The 22,069-nt window shown below is 36.4% G+C and overlaps 2 protein-coding genes across 2 annotated transcripts; one reads left to right on the top strand and one right to left on the bottom strand.

The window, feature by feature from the left end:
* The first annotated feature begins 1,989 nt into the window (after positions 1–1,989).
* Positions 1,990–8,757, top strand: LOC140153067 (complex I intermediate-associated protein 30, mitochondrial-like). The gene is made up of 4 exons (XM_072175668.1): positions 1,990–2,067; positions 4,648–5,223; positions 5,779–5,964; positions 7,799–8,757. Exons 2-4 carry the CDS (start codon positions 4,738–4,740, stop codon positions 8,009–8,011), a joined length of 885 nt encoding a protein of 294 aa, XP_072031769.1. The 5' UTR covers positions 1,990–2,067; positions 4,648–4,737; the 3' UTR covers positions 8,012–8,757.
* Positions 8,758–12,910: 4,153 nt separating this feature from the next.
* Positions 12,911–21,972, bottom strand: LOC140153068 (glucosamine 6-phosphate N-acetyltransferase-like). The gene is made up of 6 exons (XM_072175669.1): positions 21,854–21,972; positions 18,999–19,155; positions 17,968–18,030; positions 16,673–16,800; positions 14,407–14,468; positions 12,911–13,521 (listed from the first exon to the last, which is right to left on the bottom strand). The coding sequence occupies exons 1-6, from the start codon at positions 21,857–21,859 to the stop codon at positions 13,416–13,418; spliced, it is 522 nt and encodes a 173-aa protein (XP_072031770.1). The 5' UTR covers positions 21,860–21,972; the 3' UTR covers positions 12,911–13,415.
* Positions 21,973–22,069: the final 97 nt, after the last annotated feature.

Raw genomic sequence — 22,069 nt, forward strand, 5'->3', positions numbered from 1 at the left:
CTCCCCCGGGGGGGTAAAATTTCCAAACGGCTCGCCAAAAATCGCTTGCCCCACCCCCTCTCGGCCCGCCCAAAAATTCTTTGCCCCCCCTCACACCGACACCGCCTGGCTAATAATTATTTGGTGCAGAAGGGACACTAAAATGAATACACGGGATCGATACACGTGAATTGCTATGCACGATTTTGATATCAGACGAAAATCTTCTGATACCGGGTTAGAAAATGATGAATATCTCCCGTCATGATTTTTTTCTCAAGAAACCAGATTTGGTCTCATAAACTTGGAAATACGTGTTGAACAGATATGATAGTCGCTAGAATGCGCTTTGAAAATTGGCCGTGCGCTTTGAACTCAAAATTTGACCATTTTATATTGCGTTGGTCCTGTTATGGACTACAGCGTGCAGCGTGTAGTACAGCTGCACTCACTGTAGGCAGTATAAAAGTCGATGACCATTGACCTCAATGGGGTATACAAGCTTAATCACGCACAACCAAGATCGATTACCCGGCTATTGTGAGTAGCCTTAGTTATGTCCCTCGACTAATTATTAGTTTAAAAGAGCTTTAAAGGTTTGAACCAAATGGCTAATCGTGGCTGTGGATTTAACCTACCATGGCGATTCCTGCCATGAAGATATAGGGTCGAAGACACTGTGCCCCTTGCACATGCCAAGTTTTTGGGATCCCAATTTCCAAGCCGTAAATGGTCTATATGCATGTTGTGAGCATATTTAAGCGTTTCCATACCGTTTTCCTAAGCCTTTTTAGCGTGTTTTATTTAAAAGGGGCCCCATGAATGCGTGCCAAAATTGCTTGCGGCCCCCCGCTCTCGGCTTGCCAAAAATTGCTTGCCCCCCTTTCGGCTCACCAAAATGTCTTGCCCCCCAATTTTACCCTCCCCAGGGCTCATAATTATTGCACAGCCCCTAATCCTGCAGAAGACTTCCTCATTTGCTGACAATCTCCCGTCTTCTGCAGAACATATTAAATCAACTACGGTACTGCATTTGCGGCAATCTGGCTAAATCTTCAGCATTTAGGCCTATAAGGTTGAGTAGCCTTGGAAAGGACGTGTTATAGAATTTGTAGACCAAAAATGGGGGGGGTTATAATTTTAACACCCAAAATAGGGGATTGCCGGTTGTAGAATTACTAAGGGCTGGTGACTCAAAAGTGTAAAAAAAAAATCAAAATTGTTTAGAAATTGCTTAAAAGTGAAGGATAAGTCACTCAAATTGTCATTTGGTATTTTTGAAATGAAAAATTTGGCAAAACACAAAGAAAACAGCAGTATTTACGAAGTTGAAGCCCCATTCAAATTAGATACTGTCAGTACCTATCTAAATTATAGTTTCATGTAAATTCCTTATTTTTGTCTTAAATACACGGCTTTCGGCTGAACCACTAGCATGCTATGTTTACATATTTATTTTTATGACAATGACAAAGGTACCAAAATCTTAATTTTGATGATTTTTATGATCGTCCTGATGAGCAAATCACTGAATGGGCCTTTAACAATCAAAATGTGGTTACTCCTTCGTGTAATTATACACGAAATTAGGGTAAGGGTTAGAGTTAGGATTAGGGTTAGACTTAGGATTAGCTTACACAAAATAATTACATGAAGGATCGACCAAGTTCGCGCACAATCTTCTTGAGTCTTTGTCTTAAATTTATGTAGGCGGAAGGGGGGTCATAAAATTTGCGACCCAAGATAGAGGGGGTCGTAAAGAAATTTACCCCGCGATGGGGGGTTCATAAAAAATTGACTCTGGTCACCAACATATTCATGGAAGAAAATGACATACCCCTAGAATTTTATCCAAACGGTTACATTCCATCACATCACATCAAACTAAAGCTCCCATTGGGCACCCATTCCTTTTTTAAAGGAATTTTTATTTAGGCCTTCGTATCAATTTGACAGCTTTTAAATTTGGAATCACACGCCCAAAATTCACCCAACCCGTCAGAACCAAAACTCTGGCAACCTTTTCATAAAGGTCGAAGGTCACATCCGCATTTCCCTGTATCCGCATGTACATGTGTAAAGAGATAGGTAAGCTTAAAAATAAAATTTAAAACCCCCAAAAACCAGGGCTGTCAACTTTTTGGAATTGCTTGGCGTGAGACAGAGACGTACCGGGATTTGCCGACTCCAATGTTCATTTTGTACCAGTCCATGATTATTTGAGCTCTAGAATGTGATAAGCGGGGGGTAGCCTGAGGTACTCACACCTCTGTACTAGTCTCACGATTTCCACTGGCCTTCTCCGCGTCGACTGTGAGGAAGGAGCAACGTAGGGCCATGATGTGTCGGGCTGGGGGGGTAGGAGCAACAAATTATTCATGATGATGCGTGAGATTTTACTCATTTTCCAGCTTTTTGCGTGAGATTTACTACCTAAGGCGTGACATTATACTACCTTGGCGTGAGACCGTGAGAAAGTGACCCAATGCGTGAGACTCACGGCCAATGCGTGAGAGTTGACAGCCCTGCCAAAAACTCGTCAAAGGTGTACAGCAAACTAATATATAGGTATGCCAAGTGAATTCAAATTTGCCATCAAATTCAAACTGCATCATTTTATTTGTAATTAAATTCAGGTGAGTTGAAACCATCCAAACTAAACCATCAATCATTTTATTTATATGTCAAATTAAAGCCCTTGCCTTGACTCCCCTTGAGTAAAGAAAGACAAAACTGAAAACCCTTTTTGTCATATAGGATTAGGACTAAAGCGCCCGTCATATTTTCCTGCCGCTTGCCGCTTCGGCAAGCGGCAGGGCGTTTCAACCAATGACAAGCCTTGATTGTGTCCGTTTGTCTGCAATGCGTGTGTGCCACGCCGATCAGCGGCAGGGTAGTATGAAACCAGCAATAGGGTCATAGCACTTTCTGTAGCAAAGTTACCGTATTCATTCCAATAAGCGCCCATGGGATGCCCCAATAAGTGCCCACCCAGGGTATTTTCAATTTGCTAAAGGGTACCATTAATGTTGAAGTAACGGATAGACGTCGATACAGTGAAATAGCTGGGGGATTAGAAGTCCTGTGTAAACCTGCAATATATGGAACGTCTCAGGACCCTTTTATAACGTAAATTTGTCTCTAATAAACGCCTGTTAGGAAAAAATTGGGTAAACCATGTAAAAAATAAGCGCCCACCCATAATGACTTTGTTAAGGCGCTTATTGGAATGAATACGGTAGGCTACATCTTGTCAAAGATTGACTTTCATCATACGGTAGACTGTAAAATCGCACCAGCTAAATTTGCACGCTACAGTCTGAAAAAAAGATCCCGCGAACCATAAATTGACACACGTATGGGTGTAGTGCCGCGTACTATTACGCTGACTTTCAGATTCGCCGAGGAGGACGATTTCGACCTCCTCGTTTGTTTACAAACAGAGAGGTAGACAAAGGGCCTGTCAAAACTGTTCCGCTTGTCCAAATACTCGAGTATCAAAAGGATGGTCCACAATAGAGTGATTCACGCAACATGAATAGGGGATTAAAAAACTGTGAAGTAGGACCATGTGCTTCTTTTGTCCACTTTGCCATCAAGATTTCGAATGAAAACAGTTCAGACCCAGAACAGGATCATGTCAGAAATTAATATTTTGTTCTGGGTCTGATTATTCGGACTAGTATGGGCGCTGCCATGGGGTGCTAATGGGTGCTGGGGTGCTAATGAACGCCAGCACAAGCGTCCAACACGCTCAATAACGCGCATACAAGTTCGCCTATGCGGCCGGTAGTTCCAGGATACGCGATTACACTGCCGCTTCCACGCAGTAACACACTTCTGAACTGAGTGTCAGGGCCCTGCTTTCATCAAAAAGATTCAGCTAACAAAAGAGCATTTTGGTGGTGTTTCTAGATCTTAGTCTCATGATGATAGCAGCTTTTCTATGTGGAACTGCTATCAAAATCCCTCTATTTAAAAATTCCACGTGCGAGTGTCTCATCACCATAAAAATCATATATTTGGGTCAAGTGAAGTATAGACAACATACATGTATTTATGTAGGTTTTCCTTGACCAGGCTGTCCAATCTGTTCTTTTAAATTTCTATGTAAATATGTATTGTGTTTGGGCCAGGTCTTAGGCAGGATTTGAAGGTTTGGGTGTGTAAATTAAAAAAACTGGGTGTGTAAATTTAAGATTTGTGTACAAAGTATAGGCCATGTGGGCAAAAACTTAGTGTGTATTTACAAATTTGGGTGTGTACAACACTCCCTACACGGCTGGCTGCCTAAGCCCTTGGTTTGGGCCCCGGTCTAGGCGAATTTGGCTGACTAGCAAATGTTAGGGTTAGGATTTTTGTGCAAATTTTGGTCAAATTTTGCCATTTTGAGCCTATTTTTGGCAAAAACAATGATTTTTCCCAAGCGATAACAAAAATAGCATTCTCTCAGCAAATAAGTAAACTGGAATTGTTATGTGAGAAGGATGAAAGTTTTTGTCAAACCATATATATGTTTCACTTTTGTCAGAAGATGAATTTTGGGTCAAAATAGAATTTTTTCCCAAAAATGCCCCTTTTTTGACCCAAGTGTGTATCCACATGGAACAACCTAGTTGATTCATGAATGATAAAGATTAACATGTTTTCTCTTGTTTTTTCTTTCAGACTTTTCCTGTAAACAATGTAACAAAGTAGTTTACACACACATGCACAGTGCACACAAACAAATGACTTTTATTACCGGTACTAGGTAAAATGAGCAGCCTAATGATAAAGAGGGTAGCAGCATCATTAACAAGACAGAGTTTGTGCCAATATATACCAACAAACACCCCTAGAGTTATCACTTGTTGTTGTACAAGACACTACCATGACACAAATGACACATACAAATACTGGTCTTTTGACAATCCAGGACTACACCGAAAAGACGACACTTTTCGAACATTCATGAAGCGCAATCTACGCTACCAATGGCTTGCAATAAAAGATACACTTGCAGCACCTAACCCTGATATGGTTGATGAACAGAGTCGTGTTATATGGCAGTATGAAGGACCGGAGAGTGTGAACAGTTTCCTTGTGTCTAGCGATGAAGTCATGGGAGGTAAAAGCAAAGCCTACGTGACGAGTAGCAGAAATAATAAATTGCTCTTTTATGGCAAAGTAGATACCACAGTGCCACGAGATGGAGAGACTGAGAGAAGTGGATATTGTTATATGCAATTAAAACAAAGATATGTAAGTGCTACAGTATTGAATGAGCATGTAGTATGTATGACCCATTGACCTTATTAGTGAAGAAACCAAAAGACTGGTGAAGTCCTAAATGAAACTAGTTTTGTAATAAGGTGAGATTAAAAATGTTGATTACATTTCTCCTTTGATTTTCCCCCTCCCTTTGAGTTTCATAAAATTACAGGCAAAGAGAGAGTTGACTCAGGGGAGTGGATCAATACCAGACTAAATCAGAACTGATTTTTTGAAAAGTTTAGGTCTATGTTGTTTTGCCAGATAAAACAACTTTATCCTAATCATTAAGTTTGACCCGGGAACTAGCAAAAACAGTTGAAATTCTATGTTCAGTCAAAAGACAAAAATATCCTTATGTTACCCAGTTTTTGGGTTTATTGAGAAGCATGCACATTATATGTCAAAGCTGACATGTTTGACCCACAAAAAGCAATCTTTCGCAGAAGATCAAACGGATACACTTACGTACCTTTTAATTTTAAACTGAAGATGAAATCCCTTCAAATTTACAAAAACTTACAACACTTTTTCTCTTCATTCCAGGGTGCATTCAATAAAGAATATCTCATGGATTTTCGTAAATTCAACAAGTTGACACTACGTGTTCGTGGAGACGGCAGAGCCTACATGGTGAACATGAAGCCTGAGATGTACTGGTCTGACAATAAGAATGATTTATATAATTATGTGTTTTACACAAGAGGAGGTCCTTACTGGCAGGATATATCAGTAAGTGAATTGTTGAGTTGTGTATTTGATAGCTTATAGGCCATCCACCACAAAGTGGTAGTAAAGTCGGCTCTAGGTCATTTTCTGTTTATTGCAGAATTTGAAAGGATGCACTTTCAGCTTTAAAATGACACCTCAACCAGCTTCATCGGACATCTGGAAGTGAAGTTATGGTTCATCAAAGGTCAAATTCCTAGTATATTTTACATAGAAATCCATATACTGTTTTTCATTATATCTCAAAATGGAGAATGCCAACTTTATGACCAGTTTGTGGTGGATGGGCACATATGTGACCTGCGCCGGCAAAATGAGCGTTAAGTCGCAACTTGGTAGTTTATGAGACATTCCAACTGTTGAGTTGATGTTCTTTGTTTGAACACACCTGTATTAGTACATTTAGTAGTGTTACATCCTTTGTGAATGGGGACATAATATGCTGTAGTAGTCTGTATTGATTTCTGTCCCCACAAAGGACATACCGCTTGTGACTTACACTCATTTTGTGGGAGCAGGTCACATATTTATTCCTGGTATTTCAGACTATAAGTGGGTATTTTACTGACGTACACTATAAAATGAGCATTGGGCTAATATCCATACATCCCTGTGGAAGACAATGGAGTCACCCATTCAGGTAACCCCATTTGAAATTTACACTCCGTGTGTAGAAGATAAAGGTCTTTTCTAATTCCATAGGGGTGTGTATGGATTTCAACTGGAATAGCATTGTAATGGTACATGTACCAATTAAGATGTTGGTGTAGGACCAAAGAGGTGGACTGGAGAGTCTGGATTCTCCCATGCTTGTGTGTTCTTATAAGAGGGGGGGGGGGATAGTGACCTTTCTGAATTGTTTACCCCAGGTTTATTTACATACAAGCTATATGGATTATAATCCTTGAAGCTTTCCTAGTTTTAATTTCTATAATCTAATTGTCACTAAAAATGTTTGAAAATGTGAGCAAGTATAAATGCATCAACTCGCAAGAAAAATGAACATGATGAATGTGTCCAAAAGCACTGCATGTAGTTAATGCAGTTTTTCTAACATTTACTCTGATTGGTTCTCGCTATCTAAGAGTGAAAGAAGTGTAATGTTAACATGTATAAGCTCAATCTAATTCTGATATGGAAATGTTTTGTATTAACTTCAGTGGGGGGTGGGGGAGAGGCAATTGCTGGAAGTTTTTGTAGCATACTGTGTCAAATTGTGGTAGCATGGTCAAATTTATAGGACTATAAAATGATTGAGGCCTTTCGTGATCATGGTGATGCGATCAAGCAAAATGAGGCATTTATCAAGCAAAATCAAAATTCAGTTTTAAATTCATTATATCAAGGGGTCAGAGCCAAAAGGCCCTAAGTACAAAAATTACCATATAACGATACAGGCGTTTTTGTACTTTGGGCCTTCTGGCTCTCACACATTTCATGCATAGTGTTGCACTTAGAGCTTTACATTTTAGTTGACAACAGTTTCTGTGACTATAACTTGCCCAGTGTTGTAAGGATTATTTTGGTACCAAAATCTCATTTTGGCCAAAAAATGCACTTAGGGCTTTTTGGCTCTGACCCCTCAAGGTGCTATTTTCAGAGCTTTATTTTGCTGAAAACTTCAGAACAATAAACTACAAAGGAAGTTAAGTTAAACACTATTATAACCGTTCTCAAAATCAAAATTGGTGACAAACGGCTCATCTAGCTTGATCACAGCATATTTATTTTGAACTTTTGCTTTCAAAAAGACAACAAATTTCATCAATCCCAGTATTGTAACAAAAATGTGTATTTGTAACCCTTGATGTTTACATGTATCTTTCCTTTCTTTCAGCTACCATTCTCCAAGTTCTTTTTGACATCCGGGGGTCGTCTTCAGGACAGACAAGCACCAATGATGATGGATAAAGTAAAATGGATAGGAATTATGCTTGGCGATAAAGTAGACGGTGAATTCTCCTTGGAAATTGACAATATCAAAGTAGAGTATGATCCCAGTCATTTTGAAGAGTTTGCCTATGAAAAATATGGTGGATTTAAACTATAAATGAGTGCAATAGGACTATCACATGTAGTATTCTTTGATGCAGTTTTTTTTGCTACAAGTACATCAGATGGTGGCCCTGGGATGGTGGCCCAAGATAGTCCAACTTCCATACATGCTCTTCCAACTTTTAATCTGTATCTGCTAACATTGAAGTAAAATAATTCGCCTCAACTCGGGAGTTACAATGATATGAACTTTCAAATTCTTTTAAGACCTTAATGGGAAAATTACTTTGAACTGAAAACGGTTAAGTGCCAATTAATAAAGCCTCAAGAATATGCAGATCATTTGTTTGTTCAATTTGAGTTTTTAAATTTAATAAAATAAATAGTTGATATCTGCAAGAAACTACCAAGGATCCATTTTTTTCAGTGTATGCATGTACCATACTGACAAATGTTATTGTTTAATAAATGGGATTCGTTTTCAAGTTTGATTTCTTTTTAATGCAGCTATTTTTTGTTTTTGTTTCACCTAGACTGGGAGTCTTAACTATATTTGCTCACAGGCAATTCTTTCCTCAGATTTGTGTTTAAGGTGAAAAATGTAGGCCAACATGAAATTCCTACATGAAATTCCTACATGAAATGTAAGCAGAGATGCCACTTTTCAGGTTTTGGCCTAAATTCAGTTTTTTTGTGAATCCAAATTCCCACCCAAAACTGAGTGGCATCTAAGAGATACAAGTACCGTATTCATTCTAATAAGCGCCCAGAGCGCTTAACAAAGTCATTTTGGGTGGGCGCTTATTTTTACCTGGTTTACCTAATTTTTTGTCAGGGCGTTAAATTTATGTATGTTATAAATGGGTCCTGAGACGTTCTAGTAGCTTTTCTGATGTAGGAAATGTATTGGAAGTTTACACAGGACTTCTAGTCCTCTGGCTATTTCACTGTCTATCAATCACTTCAACATTGATGGTACCCTTTAGCAAATTGAAATACCCTGGGTGGGCGCTTATTGGGGCATGGGCGCTTATTGGAATTAATACGGTAGCTGGGTTTTAAGGCTTTCCATTTCAGGCCCAATTTTAAAAGTACTTCCCATTTTAAAGTAGAAGCAAAATGAAAATATGATTTATACATCTTTAGCCGTGTTTGTTTACATTGTTGTTATTTTATTGTTTGGTCAGTGTCTGCCTTCCGTACCTTCATTTGTAATAAAACCAAAACACTATTTCACACAAGAAAAGTTCAAACTGAGATGGATGCACCAATATTTACTTATGTCAGATTTATTCATTCATACATGCAATCATGTATATATAAGAAATTTATATATATTATAAATATAAGGCACTCATATTGTACAAGGAATAGTTATACATTGTACATTCATTCAACAAACTTAGACACAAGGCTTAATAATGGTTTTATCAAAAACTGATTTGCTGTTGAGGATTGTTCTAAAAAGAAAAACGTTTTCACATCCTAGGACCTGATATATTTTTCACATTGTCTACAGCAACTATAAATTTAGGTCTAGGGAAATGAACAGAGTCAATAGACTCATGGTATGTGATGTGATCAAGCAAAATCAGTTGGAAGTCATATTGATTTTCAGATATAGCCTAACAAAGACAATAATTTCTTTTGTTGCATATTGTTTTGGAAACACTTTCAACTGGTCATATGTTTGGAACTAAATGTTCAATTTCAAAAAATGCTTTATACAATCATGTAAAAAAAACCTGAAAATTGAATATGCCCGACTTCAGACTGATTTTGCTTGATCGCACCACATATCTTTTTAATTTAAAAAAAATCACATATTGTCAAATAAACAAAACATTGTTGTCAACAGTAAGTTACTTGGAATGTAAAATAGGAATTGACAGATGTCACTAAATTGCACCTTGTAGCATACTGATTTGTACCCATCAGTCCGTAATGATGCCTGACTACCACACCCAAGTCCCAAATGCAACATTTTCATGATTTGATCCACTTTAATAAAATACCAAACATGCATTTCTAAGTCTCTAAACTATGCATCAAGGTCATTTGAAGCAGATTCAATGTTGCATTTGGAAGATTTGTTTGATTAAGATTGTATCATTTTAAAGGTATAATTAAAGCTCTTTACGTGCCCAGCGTGTAACTACGTAGTGCTGTTGTGATCTGCTGCAAGTCAGCAACAATATTTAGCCCCTCATTGCTGATATTGATAAATTCAGAAAGCAACAGATTGTGCATAGGAATATAGGAATGCATTAAATATAATCACAGACATGCAAAATAATTTGTACAATTTTGGTACTTAAAGGAGGATTTCATGATCCTAGCATCATGACATTTTTCAGTAGATATCCACGGAAAAAGCTTATTCCCAAAATTTCAGTTGATTCCGATTTTGCGTTTGCGAGTTATGCATGATTATGTATTACACTGCTCCATATGCCACTGTTATTATTATTATTATTATAAAACATTTATATGGCGCTCCACAAAGCACAGAGCGCCTTACAAGAAAACATATACAATATCAATTCAAGCAAATTAAAATTAAAGCACTGTTGTAATTTTGTTCTGGTATACCAGAACGAAATTCAAATTTGGCGATATTTTTGCTAAACGAATTAATCTGCAAGAAATATTTGGTACATAAACATAATGTAGCCAGAGGTATCCAGTGGTATAAATATCTCAACTTTTTTTGTGAAAAGTGGGGGATGAGGCTTTGGATCATGAAATGCCCTTTTAATGCTGAAAAAATACAAGCTGAATATACACATAAATGTGTACACAAATGTATGTGGGAATTTGGCATTGTACATGTACTGCTCCATGTAGCCAACAACCAAAATTTACAGCTAGTCTCTCACTTCTTATGGCGTATTATCATCTACATCTGTTACTTGTACCCGAATGCATGAACACATGAGAAGTAAACCAGGAAGTTCTCTAAAATTTGAAACACTTGAGCTTGGCAAAATTTTTGCCTTAAAATTACATTCACTAAATAATGAACACACATACATATCGATTTAAATACATATTTATACAGTCTCTTTTAAAAACTTATATTGCACTATATCAAACCATGCTCACTATTTCTCTCGATGATGGCCAATTAATTGTTCTATCAAATGCACTTCAAAACAAATTATGTCTTGAGTTCGAGTCCTGCATTTTGAATGAGAAAGTTATCATGACTACACCTACATTATTGTATTAATAGATGAGTTGACTTGTGAAGTCATTGCCTGGCAATATATGCGTGCATCATCACAATTTGAGAAAAAACAAATAAAACAGCAGTATTGACAAAATTGAAGCCCCAATTCAAATATAATGTAGCTAATTTCTCTACTTCAGTAGAGAAATATGTCTTCCATTGTCTTTAAAAACACAGCTTTCAGCTTGACCACCAGCGGTTTTGGTACCTTTGTTACTGTCAAAGATGTGCTAAAAAATGTACAATGTGCAAGTTTCTCATGATTAAATTAAACTTATATTTACTTATGATGAATATATAGATTGAATAAAATGTGTATAATTCAAACATGCTTTTATACAACCCTGTCACCTTTGTATACCAACGGCAATTTGGTCTTTTTTTTTTTTTTTCATAAGATGAATGGAACGCATGCAAATATAAAATAAAGAAATTGGAAATTTATAATAATTTACAATAATTACATCACACACTACTTGTAAGGCTTAAAAAAATGATGTGTCTCACATTTGTTTTTCTTAGCTCGTCATGTCAGCTGAAATGTCAAATTAATATTTTATTTCCTTTTTTTAAAAGTTTTTTGCCAATAATTTGAAGAAAATTTACCTGATTTGATACTTGCATGGTTTAAGTATAAACAATTGATATTTGTACTTCAATTGTTTAAATCAACCACAATTTTATGCTGTGTACTTTTGAACACTCTAAAATTACATCTGAATAAGTTTTGAAAAAAAAAATCTTTAAATTAAAAACGCATTCGTTTTTTAACCTGCCATGGCTTTGAGACATAGCATTTTTTAAGCCTAAGCATCACCATCTACAAACATTTTCAGGTTGAGCACACATTATTTTGGTAAAATAATTCAGCATTTTGGTTTCATCTGAAATAAATAAGTATACAAAATAAGTATACATTTTTGGTCTCCACCTGCATGATCAGGAAATGCTTTCTTTAAAAAAAAAAGTTCTAGACCAGATCAAAGTGGACCGATACTTGGACCAGACTGGACCAGAATTTAAATATAGTTGGGTCCAGTCAGATCCAGTCTATACTTTGATCAGCTTGTAATCGGTGGGCCTTATAACATCGGGGATTAATTTCAATATATTTTATTTTAAGAATTGTCTTGTGACATCTCACCAGAAGTATCACAAATTATTAATTCAAGCCCTATACTTTTGTCTACTTTATTTCACATGTACAATATTGACCAGACATGTCAACTATATCACTCTAAACGTGGGTCTACTTTTTACGAGCTGATCAAAGTATAGGATGTCCCATAGGGGATGCATGGCAACATCCGTGTCACATCACCCTTGGTAAGGCGGGTTGGACGGGAGCATGACTTAGCTGTGTCTCCACTCAAATATTGTGACAAAAATAAAGCTTAAGACACAAGAGGCCTGGGTGAAGATTTGTTTTGATATATTACTGCCCATAACTCAAGAACCGCAAGACATATGGAAAAATAAATGCAATTACATTGAATTTGAATGCATTTTGATATCATTAATTTTTTTTTAGGTCAGCCATGAATGATCCTAGCATTTAGGTCTATAAAGTTCAGGGACACTACAAAACCGAAAAAAATAACTTTAAAAAAAAATATATATATATATGCAAATTTCTTACACTATATATATATATATATATATTTTTTTTTTAATTTGGCACCGGGCAGGGTATTTCCTGCCCGGTAATGTAATCTTGGGCGAAAATGCCAGCCTTAATCTCTATCTTGGAGCTTACTTGATTGAAACTTGTGATAATATTAATTCTGATATGATAAATATGTATTGGTAATTCAATATGCGCTTCACTGAAGTGTACACACACTAACAATTTACTCAGCTACCCCCGAGATAGATACATTAGTTGTTTGCTTCAAGTGGATTCAGGTCTCCTCAGCACTTACACTGGGTTGGGCAATGTGCTGGTGTACCTTGTGTAAGTGTACAACATATTGACACAGTCATGCTTTGATACAAAAAGTGGAAAATGCAGTAGGAAAGTTGAAAAGGCACTTGCTTGATAAATGCACTGTGACCAATGTGTACAAAGGTTTTGGGATTAAAATGTGACTTCATAGAAGTAGGTATTTAGAATCCACAAGAAACACTCCTATTCATCCTCTACACATCAGAAGACATATTTCCCAGACCAATGCTGATGACTACCCTGCCATGTTAATGGTACAGCTGCAGAGAATGTTCTTTGGGTTCAAAACCAAATTTTTTTGTAGAATGGTATGGTCTTTTCATTGGTTTCAAGTACTGTCTTGTACGCACCTAGATGTTCACTAAGTAATATCAAGGTAGAAACCAGCCTGAAAAGGATATTGATATCAAAGTGTGTTAGTTGGGTTTGGGGATAAACTAGGATTTAAGCCTAGCTGATGAAGGTGAAAATAAGTGGGAGACGGGAGCCATTTGGCCAAGAAACTCTGAAATGGGCCCTGATTCCATCTTGATTTTAGTTGACCAGGGAACACTTGTCTCACAAAACTGGCCCCCTGGATAGTGAACCAAAAATATCAAATTTGAAGTGCTTATTGAAATCATCTAGCACATCTATTATTTTTATTTTTTCTTTGGTGATTGGAAATGCCCCCTGGTTCCTTTGTAGTTAAATTTGTTGAACCAGGTGCCATTTTTATTATGTAAAAGTAGCCCCTGATCCATCACTCCTTATTTTCCTCCTTGGTAAGTGACTCCTGATTCATCCAAAGTGGAATATTACTACACTAGAAATTTCAATTGAACGAACACAGCTTTCAACGGCTGAATGCATGACCTTGGATGCAATAAGTAAAATACTAACCAATCATGAGTGAGTTGGCATGGATGCATTCACTTCCGCGTTATGCACGTTCAGTTTCACACGCTGGCATACATTGCACAGTATAAGCGAAAAATCATCACACTATGTCAGGCTGTGTTCATTCAATTGAAATTTCTACTTGCAGTATTCTGTTTAACATTATCCTGTCCATTCTTCAAAGAGAAACCATATTTCAATATATGTGTTTGTTTGTTTGTTTGTTTCTTCAAAACCTGATATAATTTTCCCTCCACTGAACAAAAAATACACAGAAAAGGAAAGTTCAGATTTTAAGGTCTTTCTCAACATAACAGTGGTATCTCTGAGAATCAAGTTGAGAGAACTGTCTATTAGGCTTACATACCATAACATACACTTCATTTCTACTTACAATTTTCCCAGCTGTTTTCCCCTGTAATTTTCATTCACCACAACTTCCTCTATTCTTCCTTTCTGAGTAAGATAAAAAGAATGACAAAATGATAAAAATTTGCTGTTTTTAGTTGATGTTACTTTTGTTCTTGTTGATAGTGACATCAGTTGTGCGCACCCTAAGAGGGAATTTTGAATTTAGGCAACTAAAACCACACTACCTCTTTTACAGGTGGATGGACCTGCCAAATACGTTGGTCAGTCAGGATTCTTTTTCTTCTGATAGCATGGATAGTGGATAAATACCCTAAAAATCACTTCAAGGTGGTACTACATCCCTGATAAATTTTGTGACTAACTTTGCATTTTTCTTTTTTTATTAACTACACACTGGTAACAAAAGTTCTGTATATTATAGGGACAAGGAATCCAATTACTTCAATGAAATTTCAAGACAAGTGGTTCATTATATATGTTGAGAAATGAGGTACATTCTTGCGATACCTCTTTTCTTAGCATACATAATGTACCGCTTGTCTTGAGTCACTGAAATCCCAGTGTAGTAATTGGATTCCTTGCCCCTATTATAATTTATATCACTCATACATAAATTCTAGACAGTTCATTGGTTGATTACCATTTGCCATTTTTACCATCACCCACTCCGTGTGATAGTATTTCCCATCATGTGCTTTGCAGAGTGCGCCTAAGCGCCAAGCCATGCGCTGACTCTTGGACTCGCCGATTTAGTTATGGGGTGGGTCCCAAAATGTGAAGTATATCACCGCAAAACATGGTGTTATGTTGATGAAAAAAATGTATTTCCTACCTTAAATAGTATTTTAGTAATAGAATTTATGCATGAGTGATATAAAACAAATATTAACTGTCTTAAATTAGGTGTAATGGTGAAATATAATCACTCGGTGAAAGATGATTGTTCCATTCCACTCGCCGTTCGGCTCGTGGAATGGAACAATCCATCTTTCACCTCGTGATTATATTTCACCATCACACTCATAGACAGTTAATATTTGTATAATAACTTTTGTTACCAGTGTTATTATTATTTGAGAAAAATGCAAAAATAGTCACAAATTTATCAAGGGGTGTAGAGTACCACCTTAAGTTTGAAAAATATGAATTCATAGTTATAAAATTTTCAGTCAAAACAATCCACCTTGGCCCTCCCCCCCATGGATGTTTTTTTATTGCATACAGCTAAAAAAATGCCAACAATTAATGCACAATCTGGGTTGGTTGAGCTCGTAGGACAGTTATGTTTTTGTTGCCTAAAGTTAACCTTCAACTGAATACAGCATTTTATTTGAAACACTAAACTATAATAATAATATTATTATTATTTATTCAACTATGATACAATTTGATAGATATTTTCTCTATATCACACACACATTATTCCAGGGAGCACTATTTATTCCAAGGAGTACTGCAGCGGGCGATATTCACATACCTTGTGATCAAAAGGTAGATTTCATGCACTGCATCTAAACTTGTGTGTAGAGTTAAGACTACCTGACCCCAGTGGCATAGCTATGGCCAAGCTTTGCACGCATTTCAACATAAATAGTCATTTGAAAGACTATTTAATATACATGTAAGATTATATGAAAGACTATTTAATATACATGTAAGATTATATGAAAGACTATTTAATATACATGTAAGACTATTTAATATACATGTAAGATTGATTATAACCAAATTAGTGGCATTTGTGCAAATTTTTGCATGCTATGTGTGCACAATTGTTTCAGGAATGAAGGTGATATTCTTCATCCTTGTCCCCTGATGTCCATAACCCCTAGCTAGATACTGCATGGCCCCCTGGAAAGGAGCATGATGGGATAGGTAAAAAAGGACTACCGGTACTCTTGACTTAAAGTCATAATGTACGATCTTATAATATGAATTTGGTTAATTTTTTCAAACCTGATTTTTTGGCATATTTGTAATGTTTGCACATGTCACAACTTGCACCTAAATGGAATCAGCCAAATTTGTTGTGTTTGTAGGTAAACAGAGCAAAGTTCAACATAAAGTCATAATTCAAGAAATTATGACTTTATGTCCGCCCATAGAACTGCATGTTAAACGGCCAAAATAACAAGCAGTGTTTCTTTCACGTTACCTCGTTATTTCAGCTCAAAATGGACAGAAACCATTCCCGATCATTATTACTAGTATTATTTCAGCATTTTGAGTATATAATGACAAATTTAAAATTTGAAGGAAATCGTACATTAAGCCTTTAAGGGACTCACCAGTGAGCACTGCCTTATAATTTTCTGTTCCATGATTACAGTTGCTGAAGCAATAACTTGATTTGTTTGTGTATCCTCTATGACAATTACATAATAGTAACCATCCTTTTTCATATTATTGAATCTCTCTGTAAAACAAACAAACAAATAAGTAAAATGATACATTTATACTATAAAACAATGTCATCTGGTGAAACCTCATCACAGGTTGCCAACTAGTACAGGCACTAGGATCTCAAGTTGATCAGTGTGTCTATTCTTCCAGAAAATTCAAATTATTCCCTCATGCTACCGTGCCGTGGCTGCATTCTTCCCCAGATTCTTTCCCATAGAAATGGACTCAAAAGGGAAAGTTATATCTTGGGGGCCTTCATGTACTTTCCCTTATTGTTTCTGTCCTCTCCCTTCCTTGACTGAATGTGTCAGACCCAGAAACTTTTTCATACAACTGTTTACTGTTCAGCTAATTTTGAGTTTTATTTTGTCTTCCCTTCAAACCTTTACTTTACCGCTTCCCTAGATGATACAGTCTACCTGGATCTAGAGAAAGTCCAACGGTTCAAAGGGAAGATGGACTCGGACTGTAAAATACCTCTAGTCTCTTTGTATTTGTCATGGGATTGAGAGTTCAGCATTTTAGTTTGATTTTCAACTTTTTTCAGTCTTTTAGGAAACTTTAGGTAAACGGTATACCGTATTTCCTCGAATAAACGCCCCGGGGGTGTTGCATTTTCCAAACGGGGGTGTTTATTAGAGGTCATTTCCCGTTAAAATCATTAGGTAAGCTTAAAAGAACGAACTATGAACTAGAAACACTGACTTTTGGTTCACTTCCGGGTTTCTGATGCAGATTTTTGCCAATTATTGCTGCTATTATTGACCATGTGAGCAACTTGGTAAGCTTACTACACAAGATAGCATGGAAATATCGGCATTTTTGAAACATCTTTGTTGAAAAAAGTGGTGGGGGCGTTTATTTGAGGAGGGCAACTATTCGAGGAAATACGGTATATCTTCAATACAAAAGGTCAAAATTTTCATATGATGGAAGGCTTTTCCTCCAGCTCCATGCACATATTATTAGATTTATAAAGTTTACTTCGAGGACTGTTAAATATCAAAATAATTTGCCATAAATTTATATTATATATCGCAAATTTCAATAAAATTCAAAATTATTTGATATCAGAAGGACATTCCTTGAATTCAGAATGCAATTTGGTGTGTCTGATGTGCTCTCAGGTCCCACAAAAAATACTGTGCAAAGTTGGGTGACCGACCCCTTAATTACTAACCTGTGAACTTTTCTCTTGATATATCTCCCATTTCTGTCAGCTGACCTAGCAATTGAATGATACCTGAAAAAGATGATATTGTTGTAAAATAATTTATTAAGCCTAACCCACCAGGGGCTTTTTGGCCAAACTGTGCCTATATATCACTTAGGGCGATTGCGTCATCACACCATGTGAGATGCACACACGAACAATGCATATATCAAGTAGTATTGTGTAGTACTCAGGCGTGTTAGGGTTAACCGAGTCTATATTGAGTTTCGATAGTGGTCACCTATAAACCCTAACCCGCCAAGGGCTTTTTGGTGACGGGAAGGGAAGGAAGGAAGGAATAAAGAGAGATATCAAAGAAAGAAGTTGTTTGCTCCGGGTGGGGTTTCGAACCCGAGACCCCTCGCATGCCAACCACTGGCTCAGCGGCACTTTGCCAAAGGGCTTGGGTTTCTATATAGCCTATATATCACTTAGCGCGATTGCGTCATCACACCACGTGGGATGCACGCACGAACAGCGCATATATCAAGTAGTATTTTGTTAGTACTCAGACATGTTAGGGTTAAGCCTTGCATAATAAATACAACTTTTTGGTATTAAAAGAGCTTTGTATTTTAGAGCTTAAAAGCTCTATTTCATTTTCAAATAGGGAAGCAAGTGTACAATCACATAAGATGTACATGTTTGTAGCATAATAAAATTGTTGATCCTGGAGTATAATGTAGTGGTAACACACAATTTAATGGAGCATTTCCAAGTTTGTACTTGTATATATTCCAAATTAATTTGAGGGCAGATTAAGTTCAACTAAGCAGGCTTCAGTGTAACTAGAAGAAGAACAATTATTTTAGAACATATGTAGAGGCTTAAAATGTTTTAAGTCAGGTCCATTTTACTCCGTAGATCGGGAATGACGGGATCCTAAAAATATATGTCAGCAAGGTTGAGACGTGGTCATCGGGTGACCAGAATCACATTAATATTTTTGCCCAGCATCAGTCCTGCCTATTAAATAAGAAGTATACCTGAATACCAACCTCTGTCATAATCTCCTAAAGATAATGGCCTCATTACAAGTGACTCTCCTGGATTTGATGGACTGATCACAGGGTCAAAGGTCACCTTACACTTCCTCTCAAAATCAAGCTCTTGTAACAGTTTCGAGTCAAACATCTTGATGTCTGCGAGTCCATTCTGGAAGACAAAATAATGGGAATAGGTTAGATTTAGGTCTATGCATATGGCAACTTTCAGATGAAATCATGAGTGAAAAAACTGGTAACACCAAAATTAGCTGAGTTGCTAGAGGATTGATAGTTAATACTGTGATACATATTGAAAAATCATGGTTGCCCCGAGCTCTAGGTCGGCAATAAGACCCAAGAAGAAAGCTTAAGGGGTACTACACCCTGTAGTAAATTTGTGACTATTTTTGCATTTTTCTCAAAAATAATAACACACTGGTAACAAAAGTTATGTATATTATTGGGGCAAGGAATCCAATTACTACACTGAAATTTCAGTGAACCAAGACAAGCGGTTCAGTAAATATGATAGGAAATGAGGTACATCCTAGCGGTACCTCATTTTCTATCACATTTATCGAACCGCTTGTCTTGGGTCACTGAAATTTCAGTGTAGTAATTGGATTCCTTGCCCCTATAATATACATAACTTTTGTTACCAGAGTGTTATTAGTTTTTGAGAAAAATGCAAAAATAGTCATACATTTATTTATTTAGGGGTGTACAAAGTAGTACTCCCTTATTAAATAACTTACTAACTACGATATCTACTCAACTGTTTTTGGTATGCATCGATTCCATAAATTATTCAGATTAATATTTCATGATTGATTAAAAAAACATTTAATATTTTCCATATTGTTCGGATGATTTTCTGTGGTACAACGAGTTCAAATTTCGCCCAAAGTCGCAATCTTGTCTTCACTTCCGTGTTACACACTGGGAATGTTTTTCTTGTTATTTTGTGATAATGAGAGGCAGAAAATGTGCCAAATAGTATTTGGATTGCAGTTTAGAATGTGTACTTTAGGATGATAGCTCTAAATTTATACGTACATTGTAGTTGAAAGATAAAGTCATAAAAAACATGGATGATATATACATGTAGTTTTGAATGGAGAGCTGCTCACTGATATAGTTTTGCATTTTTATATAAGCTAGTGTACAAAGCGGCCATAACTTGAAATATATGAAGTGTGCTACCGTGTATAGCAATGGAAGTTTGGAAGTAAACACAGCCGATCACGATCGGTTCATTGCACCAAAAAAGTTGGTAAAAATATACTTCTAACTGGGTTAAAATAAAAATATGAAACCTTTGCTCTAATTTGGACAGAGATAATTCAGATACTATGACATATATTTTAAAGTACTTGTGTTGATGTGAAAAGGCAAAAATAATAAGAAATGTACTGTGTGACAAGAGAAAAAAATTAAATCTTCCGAACAAATGTAAAATGTTGCTATATATGTAAAATACGTATTAATTTTTTTCCGGATTTCTCAAATAACAAAAACCAAATCATGGCAAATGCAGTAATATTGACTATATTGTCCCAAAAACAAAATGCGCATGACCAGGGGATTATAGAACACACATTCGCCAAAAGATTCGGTGACTTAACATATTCATTAGACCAATAACCGGGACAATAATAACTGCACACCATCTATTTTGAGGTCATTGTGTGAAATCGGGCCTGGTTTTGTTTTGGGCTGACGTATTTTTCCTCGGAGGAAAAATACCTCAGCCCAAAACAAAACCTGACAATTTCACACAATGAACTCAAAATAGATGGTGCAAAGTTATTAGGCCCCTAACAGTCAATTTTGAGTTTCCCGTCACATAATTTCTGAAAACAAGTGAGGTAACTTTTTCATTATTCATTATTCATTATTTGTCTGCCTTTCATTATATGACCAACACGCATGTAAAATGTGTTGTTATTTGCCGCTCACTCACTTGAAGATGGATGTTAATTAGCCCAAATGAGATTCAAAAGTATATTACAAAGAGTCTGCAAGGTTTACAGTAAAATGTATGTTTTGATTTTGATTTTTCCACAAAAAATAAAGGGATATTCATAATTTTTTTGCAAATATAACCAGTTTTCATTGGTATTTTTTGGAAAATCACAATAATGAATTCAAGTGAGGGTCAGAAAATGAAGTGAGGGCGGGTGACGGGAAATTCAAAATCGACTTTCCTTGGCCTTATTATTGTCATTCATTACCGTCATATCTAATATTTTGAACAAATCAAAATAGCATTTTATGTTATTTTATGCCATAACCAGTTTTAATTATTGTTGTAACCTACCCTACAAAAAATCGGCCAGGCGGATTAAACATTCAAGCCGAGCTACCAATGACAGAACTTGGCGCGACGGCATCGCATAGGCGTGTGCGTTGCCATTATGCTTAGCTTATTATACACGTACGCGCACGCAGAAGTCATTGTAGCGCATCAGGAGTCATTGTGAGTTATTAATGATCTCGCAATTAGTGCGCGGTCAGGCAATCAATTTGTTTTGATTGGATCACAGGCCTCGCATATATTAATGATGTTGCCGACATTGCCAAACTTTTGTTTTAAATTTATTTCTCATTTCTTCGGCTCAAATTAAACCCTAGCCGATATGGCAGACATATGATCAATATCTGACTGTGAAACATGTTTATATAAGGTAACAATAACATCAGAATGGGAAAGAAATTTAAGCTTACTGCCAAATTGGCAATGCCCGGACTGGCCGGAGAAAATGCAGAATCTCGGACTCGATGCTATAGTTAACTTTCTTTAGCATGTAAAATAGAAAGCTGTCTTTTAATTAAGATTTGGTTTAACGTTTATTTTAACATCTTACCTCCATTTTGAGATGATCTAGTTAGAGAGAGTGTTTTTTTTCTCTTTTACTATGCCACGCCACGTAAGCAACGAAAATAAACACAACCAAATTTTTCTATGACAGGCTTTCAATATTTTTGCCAAGCACAGCCTGTAGTATTTATTTTATGAATATTCGTCTTGAATGACATGCTTTATTACAATATTTCATTTAAAATTGATATTTTTTATTTCA

Source organism: Amphiura filiformis, chromosome 5 (assembly GCF_039555335.1).
Source record: "Amphiura filiformis chromosome 5, Afil_fr2py, whole genome shotgun sequence".
In the NCBI taxonomy this organism is placed as follows: Eukaryota; Metazoa; Echinodermata; class Ophiuroidea; order Amphilepidida; family Amphiuridae; genus Amphiura; species Amphiura filiformis.